General features: G+C 42.1%; 1 protein-coding gene across 1 annotated transcript in view; it reads left to right on the top strand.

The window, feature by feature from the left end:
* The first annotated feature begins 13321 nt into the window (after positions 1–13321).
* PDK3 (pyruvate dehydrogenase kinase 3) overlaps positions 13322–24696 on the top strand; it is a 47424-nt gene continuing 36049 nt past the window's right edge. Inside the window, exon 1 of the mRNA XM_054390686.1 lies at positions 13322–13427. Within this exon, the coding sequence (XP_054246661.1) occupies positions 13322–13427 (106 nt within the window). The remainder of the gene's footprint in view (positions 13428–24696) is intronic.

Raw genomic sequence — 24696 nt, 5'->3', positions numbered from 1 at the left:
AACATGTCTACTATGTGATTTTTTTCTTTTCTCCTTTCTCCTTGCCTCTATATGAAGTAGCAGTCATGATTGTCACAGAATCACAGAAACATTCAAGTTGGAAAAGACCTTGGGGATCACCAAATCCAACTGATAATCCTAGTCTACATGGTTCACCCCTAAACCATATCCCCAAGCACCACATCCAAATGACCGTGTCCCATGTGTTTGTTCTTCTGCAGTGTTGATGGGCATTGCACCAGACACAGGAAAAATTGTGTTTCACAAGTAGCACAACCCACTGTCCTACTCCACAACTAGCAGTGCCTAGGGGTTGGTGCACTTTAAAGGCATGCTGCAATCTGCCATCCAGGAGGATTCAGACATACAGCGGGGCTGTTTGCAGCCTTGTTGTTTTTCTATCGTTCTGGTCTGGAATAGGATGCATAAAACCCAAGCTCAATGTGCCCTCTAGTGAGAACCTATCCCTTCCTTCTGGTTAAAGTGGCACTGTCAGCATTTAAGGTCCTAGTTTATTCTCCCTTTAAATATGGCTACAGAGAGCCTGCTGATACCACTTACTAGTGGAAAAAAAATCTTCTCAGCACCCCTTTTTGTTAGACAGCAATACCATCTAGTGATGCATGTTATCCATCTCCATTTTAGTTGGTAGTATCGACTTCAGGCCTTCAAGTCTTACAGTGTGGCAAGAAGAAATGAAGAAGGGGCAGAGGGTGAGGAGAAAGAGGACAGTACATAGGTACAACACACAGGATACTCAGCTAAGTATTACTTAAGCACATAAGTACAGGCTACTCAGGTTAAGTATCAGAAGCATTACCAGGCAGGCAGACAGCTGTTGGTCAGGAGGGGAAGTTGCTGTCTACTGAGTTTCTCCCTTCTTTCTTAGGATACTACATCTTTCCCTCTCCCTTCCTCCTCCTCCTCTTCCTCCAGCTAACTTCTACTATCTCTACAGTTTCACTTCTGCCTGTGTACTTACTTTCACATGGCTTTAGCTTACAATCTTTCTTGCAGCTGGACAACAACTTTATAAGCAAAACTCAGCCAAGGCATCTCAGCTGTGCCACTGTAAAAACCAGCCTTGGGTCACAGGCAGCTGAACAGCTGAGAGAGTTGGGGCTGTTCAGTCTGGAGAGGAGAAGGGTCCGAGGAGACCTTCCAATATCTTAAGGGGGCCTGCAAGAAAGATGGTGAGGAACTTTTTAAGGATGTCAGGTAGTGATAGGACTGGGGGGAATGGAGCAAAACTAGAAGTGGGTAGATTCAGATTGGATGTTAGGAAGAAATTCTTTACCATAAAGGTAGTGAGACGCTGGAACAGGCTGCCCAGGGAGGTGTTGGAAGCCCCATCTCTGTAAGTTTTGAAGGCCAGGCTGGATGTACCTCTGGGCAACCTGATCTAGTGGAGGGTGTCCCTGCCCATGGCAGCAGGGCTGGAACTAGACGATCCTTGGGGTCCCTTCCAAGCCAGACCATTCTACAATTCTATGACCTGAGCTGCTGTTTAGCATTTGAAAGTTAGCTGCACATTCCCACCAAAACAAAGGTGCATGATACTGCTCTCTGTCATGACACTAGACTGATCATTAACACAGGGGTTTTTAATTATGACTGGGGCAGGTTAGACTACTAGCTTGTGGGATATTTTGCTACCATCATGAAGTTCAGCCTAGACAGCTCACCATAACACCAGCAAAAGAGTCCTTGAACTAATTATTGGTTATTATCACAAAAAGTCTTTCAGATGAAGACACTGGTTTTGATTACTAAAAAAAAAATATTCTAGTGATAGAAAATGTCCCACAGGCTCAGACAGATTGTCCTGGTGGTTGCTTTAACACCTTAAGAAGGACCAAGTGCACCAGAATGTTTTCAGCAAGATGTGCTGGCTTTGAAATAGGCTTTAAAAGATCTGAACAGCAGATTCCGTGGAGGAGTCTTTTGTAGAGAACACAGAGAATATTAAAATCCACCTTTTGAAAGTTCAGACACACAGGAAGAAGACCAAGGATAGCAGAGCAGGAAAGCCCCCAGCTCTCTGATAAGTAAAAGAAGGACTTCTCAGAAGCCACACACACAGAGAATGAAGAATGAAAAAAACCCCACAACAACTCTGATTTGCTGGTTAATCAGAATGTACTGCAGAGAAATCAATATAAGGATAATCTCATTTGCTATTTATTTCTGGCTCCTATTTTCACAGGCCTGGAAATATGCATTTCATCAGTCATCTACTCTGGAGAGGAATGGCATGAATTTCAACACCTCTGCTATTTTTGCCTGCAAAAAAAAAATTCAAAATTGTTTCTGCAGAAGCTATGGGCAGCAGTGGGGGACATTTATTTAAAGAAATTGGAACAATGGATCACTGGTGATTAAAATAAAAATGGAAATTACATTCTGGATGCAGGAGGCAAATGAGTATTGCATTTACAATAGTCTGGCATTTAGCATGTATGAACCACCCCTGAGTAGTTGCATTTTGGGAATTTTTAAACCTAGCTGTCTTTTGAAGGCTATAAAAAATGCAGCTTCAAGCTCCTGGTTTTATGCTAATGTGAATAGGTGAAGAATACCAGTTTGTTGAAACAAGGGAATTAGCATGTGAATGGGGCATATTGGACTTCTCCCTCTTGAAAAGGCAGCTTTCAAAGTAAAACCCAGGATCTAAATCTCACACTGTGATTTTTCTCTTTTCATATCCCTAAATCATGTTACTTGTAGTGCATTAACAGTCTTTGAGCCTGTATCCATTGGGGTTACAGGTGCTGTCATTTTAACTAACAGCCATAATCTACACATCTAACAATAAATGAACCAACCTGTTTTCTTTCCCTCTTCCTAAGTCTTCTTTTGGATCTCAGTTCCAGTTTTTAGGACTGACAGTTACAAATATATTTGCAGAGTAAGAATCTTACTAGGAGGCCAGCCTGGACTCTCTTCTTCCTCATCAGATTATTTTTTTAGAGGACTACATTATCAGCCTCACCAGAGAGATTTGCCTTCAGTGCTGGTGTATTCCTTGCAAACATTGAGGTTGCAGAAGTATGTTGCTGAGTAAGCTAGATTGCAGTGACACCAAAAGAACTGGTGCCTACTGAAGGGACAAGGGAGATAGTCTTGGGACTGTTTCCAGCAGAAGCAGCCATCCACATTTCCAGAACTGCACAGCTCAAACAATCTAGTCCATACTCAAACAAATCAAGCCACTTTCAGCAGAGACTACGATGTTCTTTGCTCACATGAAGTCAAAACCCAGGAATCTCTGCTGTGAAGGCATTCCTTCAATGAAAGCAAATTTTTGCCTTCTCATCTTCTCTCCTCCCTCTCCCCCACCTCCATTCTCCTGAACCCATCCTGCATTTCAAACACATGTTCGCATTTGTGCAATGATGTGTGCTCTCTTTCCTTCATTGCATTTTATTTGCCTTTGATTAGTTATTAAAGCTGATTTTAAGTGCCTCCTTCAGCAAAGAATAGAGCTTGCAGTAAGCCTGCTCTGGTGGCATGACTCCTGCCGCTGCTAGCACCAGAGGGGTTACTCTGGACTGCTCTTGAGCTGAATCCTGAAAATATGGCTTGATATGATGCTCTCTGCCCCACCCAGATTGTTTTTGTCTGCAAATACATTCACAAGACTTTGAAAACAACATTTTATTTAACATTATATGGAGATCTTTCTGGTTTGGTCCTCTTACTTGTTTGGGGTAATCATGTAGTCTTCTTATGAAGTAACACTAGTCTGAGCTCCATAGCAACTGGATGTTCCCACTGCAATACTAGAGAGCAGTGGCTAAAATCCACTTGTGCTGCATTGCCATTTGGAAAGGTAGCAGTAGGTGTAGTTATATTATGTAGCTTTAAAGGTTATAAAGATCTTCTTTCTCCTAGCAATGCCAGTGTTTGCCTTTCAGACTACATGACTGAATCTGATGCAATAGCTGCTTCACTCCGTAAGTCTCTGGACCTGATGGAGCAGGTCCAGAGAAGGGCCATGAAAATGATCAGGGAGTTGGAGCACCTCTGATACAAAGACAGGCTGAGGAAGCTGGGGCTGTCCAGCATGGAAAAGAGGAGGCTCTGGGGAGACCTAATAGTGGCCTTCCAGTACTTGGAGGGGGCCGAGAAGAAGGACGGAGAGAGATGATTTAATGTAAAAACACAAACTACAATAAAATAATCAAAGTCTAATCTTACACAGGTGAAAAATTATACAACAGGTGCAAGGTGACAAACAATCTGGAAAATACCACACCTTTATATATAAATACCACATGTGCCTTATGAGGAAAGGCTGAGAGACCTGGGGCTTTTTAGTCTGGAGAGGAGAAGACTGAGAGGGGATTTAATGTCTATAAATACCTGAAGGCTGGGTGTCAAGAAGTAAGGGACAGCCTCTGCTCACTTGTGCCCTGTGATAGGACAAGGGGCAATGGATGGAAACTACAGCACAGGAGGTTCCACCTCAACATGAGGAAGAACTTCTTTATTTTAAGGTTCACAGAGCACTGGAACAGGCTGCCCAGAGAGGTTGTGGAGTCTCTTTCTCTGGAGACTTTCAAGACCTGTCTGGATGCATTCCTGTGTGACCTGTACTAGAGTCTATGGCCCTGCTCTGGCTGGGGGTTGGATTGGAAGATCTCCAGAGGTCCCTTCCAACCCCTAACATCCTGTGATCCTGTGATGCTGTGATTAGAGCCAGTGAGTCAGGAGACAAAAGCAAAACATGGGGAAAATGCAGCCTTACATCTAGTATTGTTAACCTTCTGTTCACGGTGCCTGCCTCAGAAAGATTATTTTTCATGTTAACAGAGCTAGACTCCAGCTTTCACTTACATATATTGGAAAAAGATAGTGAGGAGTGACACTAGTCCCCTTATGTCACACTCAGTGATGTGAAAATATCAAGCAAAGGACAATTTCTGAGAGCAGCTCCCTCCAGCACTGCTCTATCTCTGGTGTTTGCTCATCCCCAGGCTGCCTGGATGCTTTCTGCAGAGAGGTCCAGCTCATATTTGATACCTATCTTACCTGGTGCCATGAGAGTCAACAGTTGTGCTCCTCCAAGAGTAATAGCTGTAGCACAAACCAGACACAGTCCCTAGGAGCTGTAGGTTATAGTAGCTTCAGTCATAAGTGCACCTGATGAACTTTTTTTTCCCTTTCCCTTCACTTAGAAAAATAATTTTTTACTTGCATCAGACTCATTATGCATGTGTAACATAAAACTATCAGAATTCAACACTGGCTAAATGGTTAAGGGTTGGTGAATGCCTGCTGAACGCAGCTGAAAATGGCTTCTAAAAGGTAAGAACTCAGCAACCTTAAAAATGGTCTGGGCTTTATGTTTTGCCTTTCAGTGTGCCTAGCACACACCACTCCTGGCTTGAGGCTTGACTCCTCTTGAGCCAAGAGGAAAAGCATTAAAACTACCCAGATGTGGAACTTTTGCTTATCGAGAGTGACACCCTCATGTTTAGTATTCAGTTACTTAATGAAGTGTAAAGATGACTTTGGACCACCAGTGATTCCACTCTAACCCATGTCCACATCCAAATCCATATCTAATCTTTCAAAAGTAATCCATCCCATGACATGTAGACCTGAGTGATGGTGCCACATAGAGAAAGTAAGATTTCCAGGCAGTCAGGTGTCTGCACAGAATCCATTTTTCACCTGAAGAATGGCATTTTATTACTCCTGTTATCTCAAAGCACACATCTACAAGCAAACACTGAAACAAAAGGTTTCTGTCCACCCATGAAGCTCTCAGGCTATTCTTTCCTACTGCTTCAGAATAATGTACAAAACAAACTGCATTTTATGTTTAGTAGGTAGAACACTTTAAAAAAACCAAACTTTTTTTTTTTCTCCTGCTAAACGACAGAATTTTCCAGTCATCTTCTTGGAGGAGGCTGTGTAAAGAGACCCAGGATATTTTGCCGTGGGTACTCCTGGAAAAGCCCCCAGGTGTTGGCAGCAGGCCTTCGAACTGGAACTGAGGCCTAATAGATTTAGAGGCATGGATATGCCAAATTAACATGATGAATTTACTTCTCTCTTGGAGTATGTATATAAAGACAAATTCAAATGTGGTAGGATTCTTATTTGGCATTGGTCTCAAGCGTGGTCTGAGCAACCACACTTGCATCCTGATGTGACTCCTCACTGTTACAAGGAACTAGAAACTAAAGCTTATCCTTAATCAAAAACTAGTGCTACTGTAAATCTGACAAAGGATTCTTGTATTAGCGAGGAGCCACAATTTTCCTTTGAATGTTTTTCTTCTTTCTCCTTGAAGAACGTCATCTGCTGGAAGTTAAACTTAGGACTAATTTATTAAGTCACTGCATACAGACATAACCACTGCGTTTGCCTGATTTCTCATCTAGAAAGCTACAGTTTGCAAACTACTACAGAAAATCAAGCAAAATATGTCTTGCTGTTTACTCTGCAGTGAAGAGGAACTCCAGAATCCGGCAAAAGGCAGTATCAGCAAAAGGTGCAAAAGTATATTTGAAGTCCAGGACGTTACAAAGAGGCTAAAGATTACATTCAACTTGTTCTATGCAAACCATTCCAGTTTCTGCACTGTGCATTTCCAAATCATGAATAAATACATGAAAATGGGAACAATTAGACATTTATTGACCAGGCAAAAAAATGTAGAAAAGTCTTTTTTTTTTTTTAACAGAGAAATTGGAGAAACTACAATCATTAGTTTCCACAGGCTGAAGCTAAGACTAAAAAATCCACCAATTCATGTGTAAATCTATAGAGTGAAAAAGCCTAATGAACAGTAAGAACCAAGGGTTAATAAAACATGTCAGGTCAGACAAAACCCAATACTGAAACCCACTGTAATTGTCTGTGTGTGTTATATGAAGGCGTTCCAGTGCATGTAATGCTTATTGATTTCAGAAAAGCATTTGATATGATACTGAATTATAAAACCTCCAGCATTTGATGCATGAGATACAAGGAAATATCATAATGGAGTGAAAAGGAGAGACTGATCAATGTGGAGGAACAAAGTGATGTTTCACTGCACCTTCAGAAGGCAGAGCTCCTACTGGAACAGAGACTAATCTGTCAACCCATTTTCTATTGCTCTGGAAGAGAAGGCAATCATAGAATCATAGAATTGTTAGGGTTGGAAGGGATCTCAAGGATCATCCAGTTCCAACCCCCCTGCCATGGGCAGGGACACCTCACACTAGATCAGGTTGCCCAGAGCCACATCCAACCTGGCCTTAAAAACCTCCAGGGATGAGGCTTCTACCACCTCCGTGGGCAGCCTGTGCCAGTGTCTCACCACCCTCATGGTGAAAACCTTCTTCCTAACATTCATCCTGAATCTACCCATTTCTATTTTCTTTCCATTCCCCCCAGTCCTATCACTACCTGACACCTTAAAAAGTCCCTCACCAGCTTTCTTGTAGGCCCCCTTCAGATACTGGAAGCCCACAAGAAGGTCTCCTCAGAGCCTTCTCTCCCAACTAACAGCCCCAACTCTCTCAGTCTGTCCTCATAGGAGAGGTGCTCCAGCCCTCTGATCATCCTCGTGGCCCTTCTCTGGACATGTTCCAGTACATCCATATCTTTTCTGTAATAGGGGCTCTAGAACTGGACACAGTGCTCCAGGTGGGGTCTCACCAGAGTGGAGTAGAGGGGGAGAATCACCTTCCTTGACCTGCTGGCTATGCTTCTCTTGATGAAGCCCAGGATGTGGTTGGCTTCCTGGGCTGCAAGTGCACATTGCTGGCTCCTGTTGAGCTTCTCACACCCCAGCACCCCCAAGTCCTTTTCTTCAGGGTTGCTCTCGAGCCAGTCACTGCCCAGCCTATATCAGTGCTTGGGATTGCCCCAACCCAGATGCAGGAGCTTGCATTTGGTCTTGTTAAACGTCACGAGGTTGCCATGGGCACACCTCTCCAGCCTGTCAAGGTCCCGCTGGATGGCATCCCTTCCTTCCAGCCTGTCTGCTGCACCACACAGCTTGGTGTCATCAGCAAACTTGCTGAGGGTGCTCTGAATCATAGAATCAGTCAGGGTTGGAAGGGACCACAAGGATCATCCAGTTCCAACCCCCCTGCCATGGGCAGGGACACCTCACACTACATCAGGCTGGCCAGAGCCTCATCCAGCCTGGCCTTAAACACCTCCAGGGATGGGGCCTCAACCACCTCCCTGGACAACCCATTCCAGGCTCTCACCACTCTCATGGGGAAGAACTTCTTCCTCACGTCCAGTCTGAATCTCCTCACTTCCAGCTTTATTCCATTCCTCCCAGTCCTATCACTACCTGACACAAATGCACTTGTGCTTCCCTAAAATGTATTACAAAGGGTGGATTTGGACTCTTAATTTCTTTGTCTCTTGGCACACAGATATCTCTGGAAATTGAAGCTCAGGAGCAGAAATTATTTTCTGAAGGATTTTTAATAAGCAGAAAGCTTCACAAGGACAAGCATGACAGCTCCTCTTCCCAGTTGTTTTTGGAGGTGAACTTCTACACTATTTTATTTAAAGAATCTCATGAAATGGGCAGTAAAGATACTCCTCCTAGACAGTTTCCTTCTTCCTTTCTCAGAACTAATACTTTGCTTTATCCTGAGGAAGCTGGGTCTCTTTAGCTTGGAGAAGAAGAGACTAAGGGTTGACCACATTCCTGTTTATAAATATGTAAAGGGTGAGTGCCAGGAGGATGGAGCCAGACTCTGCTCAGTGATGCCCAGTGACAGGCCAAGGGGCAATGGGTGGAAGTTGAGGCATAGGAAGTTCTACGGAAATATGAGGAAAACTTTTTCACTGTGAGGGTGACAGAACACTGGAAGAGGCTGCCCAGGGAGGATGTGGAGTCTCCCTCTCTGGAGATATTCAAAACCTGCCTGGATGTGTTTCTGTGTGATCTGCTCTGGATGATCCTGGGGGGGCTGGACTTGATGATCTTTCGAGGTCCCTTCCAGCCCCTAACAGTCTGTGATTCTGTGATCCTACCTGTTAACATTAAAGTGGGACTTTCCACCCTCACTGATATTTTTTCCTGCCACAGAGGCATTGGGTTCAGAACTCTGCTCATGCTTTTGAGGTGCTGGCAGGGCACAAGAACAAAAACAGGCTCCTGCCCAGAGCCCACAAAGGCTTGTCCTCCTTCCCCTAAAATGCATTTGAGAACGGGGCAAATACTCTGTTGGGGAAAGAAAGAGAGACAAAACAGAAGAAAAAAGCATGGCTAATGGAGTAGCATTAAATAAGAGTGGGTAAACTCATAAAATGAGCTTTCCTCACTGCTGAGAGATGTGGGTAAATTCTTTTTTCTCTGCGTTTACTCTCAATTATCTCAGTGGCAAGGATTTTTCTCTCCTGCATGCCTGAACAATTTCAGAAGACAATCACCTTCTCGTTTTTCCTTAGAGACTAAATTTTTTTTGGCTATTAAAGAATAATGTAGCTCTGTCCATTAAAATTAGACACAGATGGTGTCATCTGACAGGCAGCCAACATAGCCACCATGGTGGCACCAGCTCTACTTACTCTGTAACAAATTACTGAGGATAGCTGTGTAACTGAGGGAATGATGGAGTGACTACTCTAAAAAATCCTAACATATCTGAGCCAGTCAGTTATAAACAATTTGATGAGCCATGGTATATTTATCTACAAAGAGAGTCAAGAATTTCTTTAACTTCCGAACTCTTAGATTTGCTGAACATACTTTGTGATAGCTGCTGATGGCCCTGTTAGAAAGATTGCTGAACTTTGCTGGTCAACTGACTAGAATGAGGAATACTAAATGCAATGACTACAAGCTTTTGCTGGCAAAAAACCAACCTCAGTAAAGGAACTTTGTTTTCTTAGGTAATAGATAAAAATAGCTGAAAATTAAGACTGATAGTAACAGAACCTAGCATTACAAGTGCATTCCCAAATGCAATGATCATATTTACTGCAAACTTTGAGTGCCTTTGAGTGCTATCAATCTTCTGACCATTACAAATTTAACCCTGGGCATAAATACTAGGAAGACAGAAATTATTAAAAATAAAACCAGGTAGTTTTAACTTTAAAAAATTACCTCTTTCTAACTCCATGTATTCCCAGTGTGGCTACACATGACCCACTGCTTGAAAGCATATAACAGCAGGTAGGAAAATATAGAGGTGTTTTTGAGAAAAACAGTATTCTCAGCAGAGGGAATTTGTATGAAACATTGCACTACCCTATACCATTTTTTCCTGTTCTGTGCTTTTTTTTTTTGCTTTTTTTTTCCTGTCATCTTGTAAAATGTTCTTTAGGTCTATAATTCTCTGTGTGAATTTTCTCCAAATAACTGTTATTGGTTACTGTTAGTGTTTCACTTGTATTATACCCATTCTCAATGAGTGCCTCTGAACTTTAAGATACAGGGGTTTTAGAAAACTTCAATACAGGAGGTTTTTTTTTTGTAAAAAAAAATTAAATCACTATGAATTCTGCAAACTCAATGTGTCTAGAAAACACTAACAGCCATATTTTCTTCATTTACTGTTTAACATTCCTCTTCCTCTCATCTGACATCCATACAAAGAAGTTCATTATGCTGAATCCCCTGCAGCTAGTTTATAGAGCTACAGAGTATTCAGCAGCAAAGAAAAACAAGCTTTGTTAAGGAGGTTATGGCTCTGGTGTTTTAATGATTTGAAATGCTGGCTGTAAATAAATCTTAATTGGATGGAACATCAATTGCAAACCCTTTGATTCTGGAAAACAGAAGTGCAGATCAGAGGGCTGGAGCACCTCTCCTATGAGGACAGGCTGAGACAGTTGGGGTTGTTCAGTTTGGAGAAGAGAATGCTCCGAGGAGACCTTCTTGTGGCCTTCCAGCATCTGAAGGGGGCTACAAGAAAGCTGGGGAGGGACTTTTTAGGGTGTTGGGTAGTGATAGGACTAGGGGGAACAGAGCAAAAGTAGAAGTGGGTAGATTCAGATTGGATGTTAGGAAGAAATTCTTGACCATGAGGGTGGTGAGACACTGGAACAGGTTGCCCAGGGAAGTGGTGGAAGCCTCATCCCTGCAAGATTTTAAAGCCAGGCTGGATGTGGCTCTGGGCAACCTAATCCAGTGAAGGGTGTCCCTGTCCGTAGCAGCAGGGTTGGAACTAGACGATCCTTGGGGTCCCTTCCAACCCTGACAATTCTATGGTAAAATATAGAGGTCCAGAAAGAACAAGGTCTGAAAATGTGACAAAAATATGTCTTCTAAATTGTCCAGACCAAATTCTGCCACAAGCCGTGAATCTCTAATTGTAACTGAGGGCTAAGTAAACTCTAGCTTAGGAAGACTTCTTTTTTTTTAAACAGTAACTTTATTTTCTGACTACTAGTCACATCAGTGTCCTTTCTTCATCCCTGTGGCTCCACTGAATTAACATAGAAGAACTAGTCCTGTCTGCAGAGCAACAAAAGCTCTTCCATGTACACTCTGCCATAAGTGTACACCACCTCACCTCCCCACCACAGACAAAACACAAAACTAGGGGAGGCCAGTTTTTAAATACCAGCATTGAATTCAGTGGGAAGTAATCAGCACTCAAACTTTTTGAGAGTAGGAAACAATAAAAAGCTTTTGATTATGTAATTATGCTCTACATCAGATCCCATTTTAGGGAATCACTCTGCAGCAAACCCTTGATGTTACTACTTCTCTCACTCTCAAAGTTTCTCTGGTTTGTGAAGTGAGAGCATTGATTTTACACCAACTCCAATACAAAAGCTCAAGAAAAATAATTAAGGCAAGACTGGCTACTCACATTAAATTATCCATCTCCTTTCTCACAGTGATGACCCTACAAAAAATGATGTGTCGAGGTGCTGCAAAGGCTGAGGATCCTAGGGTGGCTGGCCCAGGGCATGAAATCAAAACAATATCCTGAAGAGTATCCAACAAAAGTTTTAAAACACTTGTCTTCATTTGCCAAAAAGGCCTCAGAATTACAGATGTTGCTTTTTGTCAGCCTTGGTTACATGACATGCCTCAAGGTGGTCATTTCTATGACCTGCAATTGGAGAGATTTTAAAACGTTTTCCAACTGTTCTAAGCTATTTTGTACGTTAGGGCAAGATTTGTCAGTCTCAAATTCTGTAAGGACAATCACAATAGGAATGATGGAGAGAGGCTTCCAGTAACTGAAAAGCAGCTGTTCCTTTTGTGAGTCTGTTATGAAATTAGAGTAATATTATCTTGTACATGATGAAGTTTATATTGAATTAATTGGAAAGAAAAAAGAGGGTTTTGTGACCAGTTATTTGTCATCGGATGCCTTTGTCACGAAGGTACCTAAACGACTGCAGAGCAAAGCAGGAAACGACAGACAGGAATTTCACTTGGTGGTACATTTCAGCTCACAAATACCTGGCTTCACTTTTGATTTTAGCAATCAAAGTTAATTTCAATTGCATTCAAGTGCTTTCTCAGATAAAACTGGACTTCTCAGGAAATGGTAAGAAATACCAGAGTAGAAACTTGACAGACACTTGACACAGGCTGTCTTCCCAGGGAGGATAGGGTTGTAAGATTCAGCAGGGCCCCCATCTACAGCCATGGTAGGCATAGCATTACAGCAGGGTGGAGTCTTCCACATTTAACCCTTGTCCTCTTCATTGCTTAAAACTTGATTTGCCATGTAAAGGGAAGGCGGCCTTTCTTCCAGAGGCCTTGCAGAAACTGCAAAATTCGGTGAATCCTCACAGCACGAAGACTAAATTTCAGGCTGAGGCCAATGGTGCGTACCCATTTCATGGCCCGGTTGAGTCAAGGCTAACCCATCAAATCTCAATGCTAGCCCAACGCTTGCAGCGGAATGAATGTCACAGGCTGGAAAGGGACTACACGCAAAAGACGCTGGGGCACCCCACCACGCTGGGACGACACCCTGCCTCATTATTTATTTTGGCTATGCCCCGCTCCCGCCCTGAGCGCCGGCTCCAGCCCGCCCTCCGCAGCCGCCTCACGGCGTGCCCGGCGCTGCCCCGCCTGCGCGTTAGAGCGCCCCACCCGGCGGGAAAGGGCGGCATGCCAACTACACGCGCCAGTCGCTCGCGCTCGCCCTGTCCGTCCCCCCGCGGGGGCGGATCCCTCCGCTCGCCCCTCCCACCGGGCCGGGCTGGGCTGAGCCAGGGCCGGGCTGCAGAGAGGCCGATGGGCGCCGTCGGGCCGGCCGCTTCCCTGGCATGAGCGCGGGTGGCTGCGGTGCCGCCGCCACTCCAGCGCCCTAGTGCCACTGCCGGGTAGAGGAGGAGAGCGTGTGCGGCCGAGAGGTGCAGGGCGGGCCGCGCCATGCGGCTGTGCGGGGCGCTCCTGAAGAGCCCCGTCCCCAAACAAATCGAGTACTACTCCCGCTTCTCCCCCTCGCCCCTCTCCATCAAGCAGTTCCTCGACTTCGGTGAGTAGCAGGGCCGTCCGCCGCCGCCTGTCCCGTCCTCCCCTACACCCGCGGCTCGGGAAGGGGTGATGGGTGAGGGTCATCCCAGCTGGCTTTCCCGCCGCGCAGGAATGGCGAGGGCCCTCCTGTGGTGGGGGGAGCGGCGGTGGAGGCCGGCGCCTAGGCCTCGTCTCCTCGCCAAGCATCTGGGCTGCGGAGCCCGCCCCTGCCTGTGCGGCCTGGGGAGCCCGGGGTGCGCAGTCACGGTGAGGGCCGTTGCTGGGGGCGGCTGGGAGATCTGCGTCGCAGCGCTGGGGCTGCCCCGGCCCGGCCTGGCCTCGCCGCGGCTTCCCCACCCCGGGAGGCCCCGCTGGCAGTTGGGGACCGTCTTGTGTGAGGCGGGATCCTATGGTGACAGCCAGCTGTGCCTGCACGTCTGCAGCCGGTGGTAAACACCACCTCTGCTCTATCTGGCAATCTCGGCCTCCTGAGTTGAGGTGCCGGGAGGCAGGAGAGGCAGGCTTACCATTCTTTTGCGTTATTGCCAAACAGCAAGCTCCGTGGGAAAGAGAGTCAAAATAAGAGTTTCTGACCTGAAAATTTGTGGGTTTAGCGAGTGAAGGAGAGATTAAGTTACTGATCTTGAATACGAACGTTTTAACCTGCCGTGAAGAGATTGGCTTAAACCTCACGTGTAAACTCTGACGACACTTACGTAGGAGACCTGTTCATGGAAGTTCCATGTGCATTGCTGATGAGTGAATAGCTTTTTTCCTGTCAGAAGCACTGGACTGAAAACTTGTATTCCTGTTAGAAAACTGACGTTTTGGTCTAGCTGACAATAAACTTCTCATATCTGTATCAGAGGTTATGCGGCTCCTGCTCTTTGACCCAATATTTCTTTACATTTTTATTGTCCTAAGAATGCTGCCAGTTGAGTAAATATAAAGGCTGTATGTAATACTGTGAAGCTGAATAGAGTATTCCTTCATTCCAGCATTACAAGAAGACAAAAATGAGTCAGAAGTGATAAGCCAGAAAGTAATGAAAAGTGGAAACAATTGCACATTTGTGGCAATGGTATTAGTGAAAGAATGCTCTAAGTATAAAGAACCAAGACTGGGCTTGCTACCACATCTCAGTGAGACACATCTTTATACCATTAAAAAAAATACCAACAACGTTGCACCTTATCCTGTGTTTCATTTAAAGGAGGACCTGACTAGAACCCATGCTTTCCTTGTATTTTCTGCTGAGTTTCTTCTCACTTTCCCATGCCTGCCTTTTCTGTTCTTCTACCCTCACTCTAGTATTTCTGCTACTTTTGCCTTGTCTTTCTGTACTGGCAGAAGCAGTGGCCTAAAACTGAGAATATCTTTACTTCAGTCCGGGCACTAAACAAATAATTTTGTCATTGTCTGTTTGAAAGTTGGGTTTGTTTCTGGGGAAACAACGCTTGTGAGACTTTTCAGTTGTGATGTGAGATATAAAGATTTCAGTCTTGATTTAATGATTTGGCTGTTCTGGCAAAACTTTGCTTTTTGGTAAGGTTTTCTACCATTCTAAGTTGCCTCTGTATTGCTGCTTGCATTTGACCACCTGTCATATGGCAGCCTTTTAATAATGCTATTTTTCTGACTTTGTAGTATCTGTATTACTGTATGGTTTGAAAAGTGGCTCATGTTTTTCAAGGAAGTAGGAGTCCTATTTGAATGATTTTAAGGCTTATTTATGTTAGTGGAAATGAATAGAGTAAGAACAGTATGTTACAGCCTGGCCAGCCTGGTTCTTTGGATGTGCTCCAGTCTGTTGTCACTGGATATAGGCTATTTAAGCATATTCATGTATTAAGACTGACAGGAAACTATATAATTGTTAACATTTAAAACTTCTAGAGAAAAGAATGCCTCTGGTTTATGCTTCTAAGATCAGGGTGGGGAAGGACTGTTTGGAAGGACTTATAGTGATAGGAAAAGGGGCAGTGGTTTGAAACTGGAGCAGGGTAGTTTTGGGTTGGACATAAGGAAGAAGTTCTTTACAGTGAGAGCAGTAAAATACTGGAATGGGCTGCTAGGAATGTGTTTGGGATCCCTGGCCCTGGGGACATTAAAGATCAGAGTTGATGTGGCCATGAGCAGCCTGATTTAGTTGGAGGTGTCCCTGCTGACTGCAGGGGGATTGGGCAAGATGACCTTTGAGGGTGCCTTCCAACTCAATGCAATCTGTGAATCAGTAGTCTTACATCACATCAGCCTTGCTAAAGCTATCAGACTTATAGTCCACTTCACACCTCCTCTTACTTTCTATTTAGTGCTTATATTGTGTTTACTTAGGAAACCTCAACTAGGAATATTGCAGCAGTTTAATCAAATAGATTAAAAGTAATGTAGGTACTTAATTTCTGGATCCTAGATGTTGACAACTTTGGGTAATTTCTAGTTCCGTTGGGGACTTCAGAGGCTAAGAGGAGAAATTGGCAATAAAATGAAAGATGTTGATGAAAAAGTTTACCACTCAAGGCATGGAAAGACTAGATAGAATGCACCCACTCTATCAGGGAGCTACATTATTTATACCTGAATTAGCCAATGAAGAGTTTTCTGGTGGCACAGGACACAATGTTCAAGAGAGCAAATAAGCACATCATATGGAGCATGATATTCAAGGTGCTTGAGTTGTACTTACAGTTGTTTTAAAGAGTTCTATTGACCTAACCTGGATGTTTGATGGGAAGAAGACAGTGTTTTGTAGTCAGCTTATAGAGGCTAACTCATGCCTCAATAAAAAATGGTATTTTTGATGAGCAATGTAAATGTAGAACTTCAGTTATGAAAACATGACAAGATTTTCATCACGTGTTGCAGAATAAGCTTAATGGAAGTGTGTGAATAATCCTCTTGTGGCAGTCTGTGATTTGGTTTCCTAATGCATGTCTCTTGCATTTCAAACAAAAAAATTGCACTTACTCTAATGCAAATTAATTTGGAGAAGATTTTTTTTCCTGCTGACAATAATGATATTACAGTATGGTCTTCATGTGCTTTTGTTTTGGTATTGATCATATTGGTTTAGACTCAACTGACTTCTAAGTTTGTCTAATTGTGAAATCCTGGTGAGCAGTGAAAGAGAAGCTTTATTTTTGTGGGCTGAAGAGTCTCTTCAAACACAGTTGATGGCAATGTATATTGACATACAGCTTAGACTGTTACTGAGTAACAGTGTGGGCTGTATGGGGTACAGTTATGTGCATAGTGGAGATGTAGAGTCTCTCTTCTTTTCCAATGATAGAAACTAATGAAGTTTATTTTGAAACTTTCTCAGGTAGCTTAATTCAGTTAATTCAACCAGTATAAAAGACAGTTTGGCTGTTTACTCACAAGCAAAAAACCTGTGAAACAAACCAGAGGTTGTCAGTTTGTTCTTACAGTTGTTTATGTCTACATAGCATGTTCTGTTATATGCCTGATGTACTTTCCATGAAGTTTGCAGCTGTCTTTGTACCTGCTGCAACTGTGCCGGAGGTTACTGTGTCACGGGCTTGGGACCTTTATGTTGCAAAGTATGCTCAGATTGTCTGTGCTGCTTTTTTTATTCTATGTTATTTTTCTGTTTGCACACTCTTCTTGAATGCTGTTCATCATTTTCTTTCTTGCAAAATGCACTTCCCAGGGTTCTTGTGCAGTCTCATTCTTTTGTAAAAGAATGACATTCTGTAGGTGTGTTTTAATATAAAAAAGTTTTGACCTTGTTTCATGGCAGCGTGTCACTCCAGGTTTATCCAGATCTCCATAACTGTTTTGGCCGGAAAAAAAAAAAAAAAGCCCTCAGCCAACCAACTGGATTCAGCTGTATACTTCCAAACTAGGTAGTTACACTGGAAGTTGTTTTGGTAGATTTCCAAGTGCAGACATTCCTAAATTAAGCTGAGGGAGAGCAGGTTTAGACGGGGTCTTAGAAAGAAGCTCTTCAGTATGAGGGTGGTGGGACTCTGGAATAGGTTGCCCAGGGAAATTGTGGATGCCTCGTCCCTGGGGGTGTAACAAGGCCAGGCTGGATGAGGCCTTAAGCCAGCTGAGTCTAGTTGAGAGGCATCACTGCCCATGGTGGGGAGGTTGGAGGAGATGATCTCTAAGGCCCCTTTCCAGCCTAAGCCATTCTATGATTCTATGACCCAGTCTGATAAAATTAGTAAAATATGGCTTCTGTAATGAACTTTCAAGTGGAATTGTAGTTTAACATTTAGGTACAAAATACTCAATCTTCAGCGGCAGCCATATTACATGGGTACCCAGTTTGGTCATGTGTGCCTGGAACAAGTAAATAACACATCAGATAGGTCCATCTGAGGAAAGCAGGCTTCCTATATCTAGGAGTGCCCTAGCATTTAAAAAAAGACAGAGAGACTTGATCTCATTCTTGCCTGTGCTACAACCTGGGTGTGAGTGCTGGGTGTGAGCCAAAACCCCTTACTGAAGCTGTACTCTGCCCGAGCTGGCAAGCTCCATGCAACTGCTTGCTCTGGGTCTTGTTGGGGTACCTCAGTTGACAGTGCAGATGTTAATGAACATTTCACAGAATGGATGGTTGTACTCAAAAGCTTACATGTAAAACAATTAAGCACAAATAAAAACACAGGTGAGATATAAATCACGTAGACCTTTGATCATGCAGGAAAGAATAATTTGAAGTGGTTCTAGTGCTATATTGTGAGTATATGCCAGTGTTCTGTACTCCTGTAATGCTCAGCTGTTGGAGTGCCTGACTGAGACATTTGTGAGCCTGAGGTTTGTGATATCAAAAGCAAATACTGCCTGCTTTTGGAGCTTGTTCACTACTAAAGCTGTCTTGCCCAGTTGTACTTGGCCATATTCTAGCCTTTTCTGCTTTTCTGTTTCAGATTAATTTTGTTCCTATGGAGTTAAAACTGCTTTTTGTTAGATCTTTTGTGCATATATAGGTAAAACTTAACAAAATGGCAGTTCCCTTATTTGTCATATGTTAGTGTTTGTGTACCACATAGTTACTAATGAGTTTGAACAAAAAAGTCATGCATATATTTCAGATAAAAGGTTGTGAATCATAGTGAGTTCTTGTTGTGGAGTGTGGCTTAGGAGATCCTGATTTCATAGCATATAATCAAAATATATGTGGCAACTGTTACAGCTACAGAGATTGAAAAATATCCCAAAGGTTGTAATTTAGTAATTTTACTGTACTGTGAAAGCTGAGCATGCAGCAGATAATTGCAGTGAGCGCACGCAGTTTGGGAGCTGTGTCCTGAGCTATATCTGAAAGAAAAGATGAGCAATGGATCCTCCCCATTCTTAAATGCAAATTTTGGTATGAAATTGCTTTGTCAATGTGGTACCTATTAAACTTAACTTGTCTTGAGAGAAGCTTGTAGGCCTCTTCCTAAACTGATATAGAGAGTAAACAAGCTATCAGCATTGCAGTCAGTTGTATGTGCAGCATTAGATCAGGTTTCTGCAAGTGTTTACACTGCATGTTGTCTTGTTTGGATCAGGCATGCATCAGCATTGGACTGAAAACCTGCCACTGAAGAAGTAGCCGGCAGATACAATTGGAATAACAAGGTGTGGGGGGTAGGGAAGTAGAGATCAAAAGCTACCTTATATCTCCAAACCTAATGGTTAGTTTTCTGATGGAAGATTTTTTTTTCTTTTTAAACTCAAAAATACAGTAGAAGTTTTGTTATTTTATTTTATTTTTTATCTAATTTTTAAGACCACATAAGTGGAGAGAAACTGTGCGTCTAAGATATTCACAACATTTAGGGCTAAAAGATACTATTAAATAATTGCCTGCCATTTGTTGTTGCCTGCAGCTCTGTTGTTTCTCTTGCTGTTTGTGCATTGACCTTAAAACTTCATGCTTGATTTAAATGCATCTTCAAAAACATTTTCCTCTTCACGTGAATGTTAACCATTCGGATGCTAACCACTGAATTGAATCAGAAAGATGAACGCTAGTCAGACAATCAAAACATGTTTTGTTTTCATCTGACTGGCTTCAGCTTCCAGACAGTAATTTTGTTACAGCTTTCATTGGGAGGTCAGCATCCTTCGATGCCTGAATTCTTGTGAGTGTAAGGTACTTGTACATTGCGATGGAGTATTTTGGCTTGGTTTTGTAAAGCTAAATACATCATTAAATGAGTTATTTTAAGCCTTATGAAAATACCATGGAATTTTTGTTTTTGGCTTTTCCAGAATTTTAAGTATTGTTTTCAGATATGTCTGTTAGAAGTTTAAATAGAATCCTGATTTTTGTCTAACATGGGAATAAAATCAATTTGCTGTTTTGTTTTTACCTTGAAAGGCTAGCTTTTTGTCACAGTGAAAGATGGATGTGCAAGCTTTTTGTCCTTGCATTATTTTTGGGTTACTGCTTTTCTGTATTCAGACCTTCATTCTCTAGGTCTGAGCATGGATAAAGTTTGCATTTCATAATATCAAAAAGGGGTGGGTTGGTGTTTGTTTTTTTTTTTTTCTTTTTCAATGATCTGTTGCACAGCAACTAGCTGGAAGCCTTTGGTTGATGCAAGTTGGTGTTATTTATAACCTGTTACTATTTACAACTCTGCCAGTCCCTGGCCGGCAGTAATATTCCAATACTATGTAGAACATTGAAGGGTTTTATAAGGCATAATATTGATTGTTGTGAAGGTCTGCTAGAGTCATTGTGGTTAGATAACAGCAGTCACTATTGAACTGTGGTATGACAGACGTTTTTTATGTGGGAGTACTGTTTAATATTAGATCATGGTACATTTAATTTATCTGTATCAGTCACCTTTGGAGGCTGTTTCAGGGATTAAGTGTGCTTGTTGAGTAGTCACGTTTTCAGAAAAGGTTTGTTTTCAGGTTTTATGCTGTTAGTTAAATCTCCTGTAGTGCAGTTCTGCTGAGTTTTCAAGGAAAATGTTAATTTCGGTTTCAATTTGTAACTGTTTAGATCATGCAGTAAAAACCCCACTCAATTTCTATGAGTGATTGAGACTTTATATTCTGAATTCAGTATTTTAGTATAGTTATAGAACAGGTTCCATAAATGGATGTGAATGATCAAACTGCATCCCCAAAACCATAGATTTATTTGGTTTTTGGCCTACTTGCTGGGGTAGGAGCAAGTGCAGGATAAAGGGAGAAAGCTTTCCTGCTGTGCAAGGAAATAGGCAAAGCCAAAACACAGGTGTACCATCAATGCTTTTAGTCACAAATCCAAAACACAGCATCTTATAGGATGCTCTGGAGAAAGCTGACTCCATCCCAGGCAGACACAGTACGCGTTTTTGAACAACATTTCATTTTTGCTCTACATTTCACTAGAAGTCATTATCTTCACAGTACTGTTCTGTGGAGAGTATTACTGCAGTTCTCCATAGCTCAAAACAGTATAATACATAATAGAATAAGCATAGTTTTAGGAACTGTTTTATCTGATTCCATAGTTATAACATGAAAGCAGATTTTCTTGATGCTAGTTATCCTTAATAGTGATTTTTAAGAGCTACCTTTTCCCCAAAAATCACTAAATAATTTTTCAGATTGCCTCTTACCCTTTAAAAAATGTTTATGATTTTTGTGTGTGTTCCTGGGATTCAGTTAAATGTGATTTTTCTTCTTGGAATAGATGAAAAGGTTAGATTAGAGAACTGAATTATGACTTTGAGAGATAAAACTATTCTTTTTCTGAATGCTTTGTATGTTCTTGCATTTGACTTTTTTTTTTTCCCTCTGGACTTTTCTGTGTAAATGTGACATTGTCCCTTAGATGTCTCTTTGCCCAATTTGTTTGAATTATTTTCTTTGCCTGGGAAGAGGCTACTCTGTGTCTGTGTATATATCTATGTCTATACCTAATCTATGTCTGTATCTCTCTATATAATACATAAATTTTTTTTAGCTGGCACATTCATTCCTATTCACTGTAAAATAAGTAACACAGTATTATAAATACTTTTACTGATTTGATTCCTTAAAATAGTAGACTGGTGCAAATTTTTGTTGGTATTTTTCAGAATTAGGTTTAAGAATGTGTAAATAGAGAAGGAGACAAAAAGTGACAAAACAAATGTTTGAAAACAAACAGAAAAATCCCACCCAAAAATATTTTAGTTGCTGCTTTGTTTTAGTCCTTGTTTATGTTTTTCTTAAGTATTTTGTAGATTTCATAAATTTGAATCCTGGTAGCTAGCAGTGGCATGGAGGAATCCTCTAATCTTTTTTTTGTCATGTGGTTTGTTAATCATCAAAAGCATTTTGTAATGAGATGTTTAGGAGTCTAAGACCTCATGGAGACTGGAAAGGGAAACTAGACCATGTGGTATTGGCAGTATTTTTACGTAATTGATATTAACTATCTGTGTCTTTCCTCATAAGTGTTGATTTTATTTATGCTGGAGATTTGTAATAACTTTCCCTTTGGCATGTTTCTGTAACAGCTGGTAGGAATTAGGGAAGTTTTCCATAAAGATTAGGGAGGATAATGTTAAAGCTGTGAGAGCTTAGAGAGAGTGTTAAAAATTTGGAATATCTAATTACAACCTTCAATGTGAATTAGGTTTTCATCTTTTGTGAGGGGAAAAGGTGATGATCAGCTCAAAGGATCAAAATTCAGTCTTTGCGAGTCTGTTTATTGTAACAGAATCTGACCAGCGAGCATTAAAGGGAGAATAAAATTTCTTTGGCTTGGTGTTTTAAGCCCCATCTACATTTAAAGAAAAAAAAAAAAAAGGTTTTAAATTAAAAATCTTCAAGTCACACCAGCACAAAACACGAAATTTGTGTTGTCCAGGAGCTCCATGTTTGAAAGCCATGGAGCCTCTCCACAGTGTAGGTGATGTGCTGCACAGTATGCCCACCTCTTTCATGGGCTCAGGCTATTCCCTGCTTAGTTCCCAGCAGTGTTAGTGGAAGAGGAGCTACTTTTTTGTGCTCTTTGTGATTGATTAGGGAAGTGAATCTTTGGGTTGCAGGGATAGCTCTAGGATCAGGAACCTGATCCCAGGCCATGGTTTCAGGCTCTTTGCCTGTCATGTGCTGAGAGGATTGCCTGTGATATTGGCAGGACAAAGCTTAGCTGCTGAAATGATTAATCTGACTTTCAGCCTACCACCAAATTGCTCCAAGGAGGGACAGCCTTGGGCTTACATGTCTTAAAAATAATGCAGCCTGTGGGTAATTGCCTGAGTGCTTCTGCATTAAACTTGATTGCTGTGCTTTTTCTCTAGGCAGATGCTTTAAAATACTGAAAAAGTTATTTCATTAAAACTGAGTGGTGAGCAGTTGAACCAAGCAGTTAAACCAAGTGCCCTTAAAACAGGGCACTTTAGTGAAAAAGATGGTAGGTGTTGGTGGAATTAGCCTAGCCTTAGAGTGCAGTGATAGAACTTGGTCTGAAGCTTAGATCTGAAATGTCTGAAAAGAAGGGGGGAGGAAAAAAAAAAGCTCAATACCCAAGGTTAGTGTGGGCTGGCTCCTTAAATGTTGTCATCTGCTGGCTACCTGTGTTTGAACAGCTGTGCAGGCTATGGTTGTTATCCTGGACCACTATGTGGTAGGTCCAAAAAGGGAATCCAGTTTCAACACACAGCTTTCTTAGATGAAGCCTGTGGTAGAGAGTATGGTTAGCAGGATTCAGCATCTCCACTTATGTATGTGTTTTTTCCTTTTGCTTCATCATTTGAATTGGGCTTTACAAAAGCCCTGGTTTTTACCAAATAAACAAACCCTGTCTGCTTTTTGTGGGATTGGTATTTTTAGTGGTGGGTGAGATGAATACCCTAGAGACTGTGCTGATGAAAATGGCTTTTTCTGTACTGGGGAATAGGAATATGTTTGGAATTGGAGTTGTTTTGGGTTTGGGGTTTTGTTTGTTGGCTTGTTGCAACTGAAATGGTGTATAATTAGTGAAATTCACTGATCCTTCATCAGTTCTGTTTTCCTAACTTCAGCAGCAATTCAATTTGTAGCCTTTGCTCAGTCCACTCTGATGCCTTGATCTTTTTGTATACCTGTTTGAAAATGTCTCCATCCCTCTGCTTCACGTCTGTTTTTTTTTTTTTTTGTTTGTTTGTTTGCCTGTACACAAGCTAAAAGGTATTCTGGAAGCTCCTGATAGTAGTTCTAGTAGTAGATATGGTTATACCTCTCCCTTCCAGTCTTTCTTCCTTTATTTTACCCTAGCTGAAAGCAATAGTAGTAGTTTCACAGGAGGTGAAAGGCTTCTGATCTTGTTTTTCTGGTTTCTGAATGGAGTCCTTCCAGTCAGACATACTACAGGTGGCACTTCGCTGCTTTTGAATCTTAAATTAGTGTGGTCTTTGCTCAATATTGGATAGGTAGGAGAGAGAGCTAGACCTCAGGGTGCAGTGAAAAGTCTAAAAAGAGCACTTACTGCTAAATTGATGTTTCTTTCATGGGCATAGTGTAGCGTGTGGGCTGATCCACAAGTGAAACACTGATACTGGAAAATTATCCAGCTGCCAGTTTAAGAAAATAAGTTTTTAGTGCTTTCCTAGAAATTAAAATCTTCCCTAACTTCTGACTTGCAAAAAATTGTCCACTGTCTTGAAATACCACTGCAAAATTTTTAATATACTTCAACATCGTTAGAAAACCAACCAAACCAAATGCTCTCCTCAAATGCTTTGCTTTTAAACATTAAAACCACACATTGAACAAACAACTTACTGTTGTGCTCTTTTATGACTAGTGCTTGAAATCTAAATTGAGGTTTTGGACAGCTAAGCAGAAGTACATCATATGTTATTACTGGGTCAGTAGGAGGAAACTGCCATGCTACCTCAGCACATTTTTGCTTGATGAAAATGAGTATTTATTTGCATTTCACATAATATATCTGGTTGGAATAAGATCATCCAGTCTAACCCTTGTACCCAGTACTGAAGGGTCAACACTGAACCATGTCCCTAAGCACCAGGTCCACATGCTGCTTGAACACCCCCAGGGATGGTGACTCTACCACTGCCCTGGGCAGACTATTCTAATGTTTGACAACCCTCTCAGTGAAGAAATATTTCCTAACATCCAGCCTGAACCTCCCCTGGTGCAGTTTGGAACCATTTCCTCTGGTCCTGTCACTTGTCACCAAGGAGCTGAGGCTGCCCCTTCCTCGCTCCGGCCTCCCTTCAGGCAGTTGTAGAGAGCAATGAGGTCTGCCCTCAGCCTCCTCTTCTCCAGACTGAACACCCCCAGCTCCCTCAGATGCTCCTCATAGCCCAGGTGCTCCATGCCCTTCACCAGCC

This window comes from Indicator indicator, chromosome 1 (assembly GCF_027791375.1).
Source record: "Indicator indicator isolate 239-I01 chromosome 1, UM_Iind_1.1, whole genome shotgun sequence".
In the NCBI taxonomy this organism is placed as follows: domain Eukaryota; kingdom Metazoa; phylum Chordata; class Aves; order Piciformes; family Indicatoridae; genus Indicator; species Indicator indicator.
Note: the sequence above shows the minus strand (reverse complement) of the source record. Positions and strands in the feature narration are given on the sequence as shown.